The following is a 2,838-nucleotide window of genomic DNA, read 5'->3' on the forward strand; positions in this document are numbered from 1 at the left end:
ACAGTAGACTGACTGTTGGCTTAAGCATGCAGCTGTGCACTAACATCCCTGTGCTGCTTTAACCAGCATCCCACACTGAAGGCTCCAGGTTGGAGAAGAAGCAGGCATAAAGGACGAACTGCGGCCAAGTTTCATTCCTATGACAGTCGTGCTGGGTGACTTAAACAAGAAAAGAAAACGGTGCCCTTAGATAACATAGTGGCTGAAAGTAACGATGCAATCTGTAAAGGACGCCAGATGCGTGTAAGCCCCTAGAACACCCCCGTCCCTATCCCCTCCACGCAGGTAGGCTCGGATGCCTACCGCCTACCCTGTGCGGGTCTTCAGTGACACGTGAGTCGCGCACCGCCCGTCAAGCCGAGGACTGCGGCAGTGAGGTGAAGACCGCCTCGAACGGCAGGCAGTTGCGCGTGAGGCCCATGGTGGCCTCCTCCGTGGGCGGCAGCCGGCCGGGCGGCAGCGCGACGGTGAACTCGCGCAGCAGGCCGCCCATCATCAGGAAGTGGTACGCCTGGGCGTACTCCTCGCCGGTGCAGCGACGCAGGCCGATCCCATACGGCACCAGGTTCTCGCTGGAAGCGAACACACCGTTGCGCAAGAAACGCTCCGGCCTGAAGCGGTCCGGTTCGTGCCATAGCTGCTCGTTCCACTGCGTGCCGACGATGTCGTAGCGCAGCACGGCGCCGGACGGCACGCGGTAGCCGCCCACCAGGAACTCGGCCAGGCTCCGGTGCGGCACGCCGGCCGGTGTCAGCGACGAGCGGCGCAGTACCTCGGCCTCGAAGGCTCGCGCCAGGTGCGCATGCGGCCCGCTGCGCCAGCGCCAGCGGCGCGGCGCCGGCGCACTCGGCGCGCAGCCGCTGCTGTACGTCTGGGTGGCGCAGCAGGTAGGTGAGCGCCCACTCGCAGAAGGCGCTTGTCGTCTCGCAGCCGGCGTTGAGGAAATCGAAGAAGAACATGACCAAGTCCTCGTCCGTCTCGGGCCGCCAGAGTGGGTCCCGCTTGCTGGCACGAAGCCGTGCGATGAACGTGCCCTCGCGCCGGCCGCCGCCGCCGCGCACGGCCTCCGCGAACTTCTCGCGCACGGCATCGCGGTAGCGCAGCACGGCGCCGAAGCCGCTGCGCTCGTGGAAGAGCGTGCGCAGCAGCCGGTTGTCGACCCAGGGGTTCTGCAGCGCGGTCATCTCGGCACTGAACAGTGCCGTCAGGCGCCGCGTCTCCGCCTCCGGCAGCCTGTGGCCTGTAATGACGTGCCAGCACAGGCTCAAGTACCGCGGACGGAAGAGGCTCTTCACCTGCACCGGGCCGCGGGCCGCCCGCAGCTCGCTCACCAGCGCGGCCACCTCGGCGCCGATCATCGCCTCCAGCTCGGAGGACGAGGTGAGCATGTGGTGCAGCGAGGCGCGAACGAGGCGCGAGTTGCGGCTCCAGCGCGCGCCTTCGGAGACGATGACGCCGCGACGCCGGCCGAACGAGACGGCCAGCTGCGCTGAGCCAGCGAACCGGCCGTTGGCCGCCTCTTGCGTCATGGCGGCTTGGCTCAGCTCCAGGCCCTCCATGTACACGTTGTAGAGCCCGCCGGCGTAGAAGCCGACGACGCTGCCGAAGCGACGCGGAAGCGCCCGCAGCGTGTCGAAGAGGGCGTCACGCGTCGAAGCGCCGACGAAGGCGAGCGTGCCGACGATTGGCAGCGGTGTCGGTCCCGGCGGGCCGCCCGGTGGCCGACGCGGCCAGAGCAGGAGCAACGCGGCGGCGACCACCAGCGTTGCCAGCAGCGCCGGTGGCACGACCAGGTCCTTGGGCAAGCACCTCCTCCAGCATGGTTAGGACGGCGGCGCGGGAGCGTGGAGGTCAACTGCAGAGACGGCGAGCGTGGAGCGGTCTGACAGCGGTCGCCGCTGAAGGCAAACGGATGACGTTGGCTAGGAGAGACGGCGACGAGGCACGCCGGGCGAGGCGGGGCCACCGACGGCGGCTGCAGCTGACAGGAGGTGGAGGGCGAGCTCAGGCAGCGGCGGTTCCAACAGCGAACTCGCGGCACACGTTTTCGCCTACCGCACTTACCGTTCGTCCACCGCGCCTGGAGACGTCGCTGGGGTCGCCGAGTAAGCTACGGCTGGTCGCTGCAGGGGTCGTATGGCGTCTCCGCGGGATCGTTTACTGCCTGTTCAACATTCGCCAGGTGTTTCGTGACAGATCCGCTGTCACATGCGGCACAGTCTCCCGGAATGTGTTACTCGGTCGCGACTGTCATGACTTGTATGCCTCAGGTTTGCCCGGACTTCAGTTTTGTCGTGCAAAGAATGGTGCGCTTCTAATAGCCGCACAATTGGCGCCGTGGCATAGTCTGTGAGTGAACGACGAGACTACACGCTCATAGGCAGCCGAGCAGGCAGTTCACAAGGTAACAGAATAAATCTCACGGCTTATTACCGGTACAGAGGAAGTGGAAGTGGGATAGATCGGAAATTATTTCCTTAGCAACCCGCATGATTACTTAAACTTTTGGTTACGCGAACCTGACAGCCAAGTGACGCACTCGAGGACTAGATTTCCTACTGAATACGACGTTTCATCGCCTATTTTGTTGGGCCAATGCAGCTTTTCTCAATAACATGGCTTCCTATAAAAATCGACGTCATGAAATCCAAGAATGTAGCTTTTGCTGTGAGATCTGGATCTAATTTTGCTACTTCAATATATAATGAAGGTAAATTGGAACAACTTAGTCTACTTTTCTGTTGTATGCCATGCATTTCAGTAGGACTTTGTTTTAACTGATCACCAAAAATGCAGCTGAAATAAACCAAATGAACACTTGTACCAAATTTGATACCC

At 62.1% G+C, this 2,838-nt stretch overlaps 1 protein-coding gene across 1 annotated transcript; it reads right to left on the reverse strand.

Annotated features, from left to right (window-relative positions):
* Positions 1-352: 352 nt before the first annotated feature.
* Positions 353-2,509, reverse strand: LOC119095793 (farnesoate epoxidase). The gene is made up of 3 exons (XM_037218649.1): positions 2,065-2,509; positions 847-1,898; positions 353-812 (listed from the first exon to the last, which is right to left on the reverse strand). Exons 2-3 carry the CDS (start codon positions 1,557-1,559, stop codon positions 353-355), a joined length of 1,173 nt encoding a protein of 390 aa, XP_037074544.1. The 5' UTR covers positions 1,560-1,898; positions 2,065-2,509.
* Positions 2,510-2,838: the final 329 nt, after the last annotated feature.

The sequence above is a fragment of the Pollicipes pollicipes genome, unplaced genomic scaffold (genome assembly GCF_011947565.3).
Source record: "Pollicipes pollicipes isolate AB1234 unplaced genomic scaffold, Ppol_2.1 Scaffold_4219;HRSCAF=4965_pilon_pilon_pilon, whole genome shotgun sequence".
Classification (NCBI taxonomy): domain Eukaryota; kingdom Metazoa; phylum Arthropoda; class Thecostraca; order Pollicipedomorpha; family Pollicipedidae; genus Pollicipes; species Pollicipes pollicipes.

Coding starts and splice junctions, on each gene's coding strand:
- LOC119095793 (XM_037218649.1), bottom strand. CDS start 1,559: ATGGAGGGCCTGGAGCTGAGCCAAGCCGCCATGACGCAAGAGGCGGCC. Junction 813..846: donor CAGCAGCGGCTGCGCGCCGA/GTGCGCCGGCGC, acceptor GCGCTGGCGCAG/CGGGCCGCATGCGCACCTGG.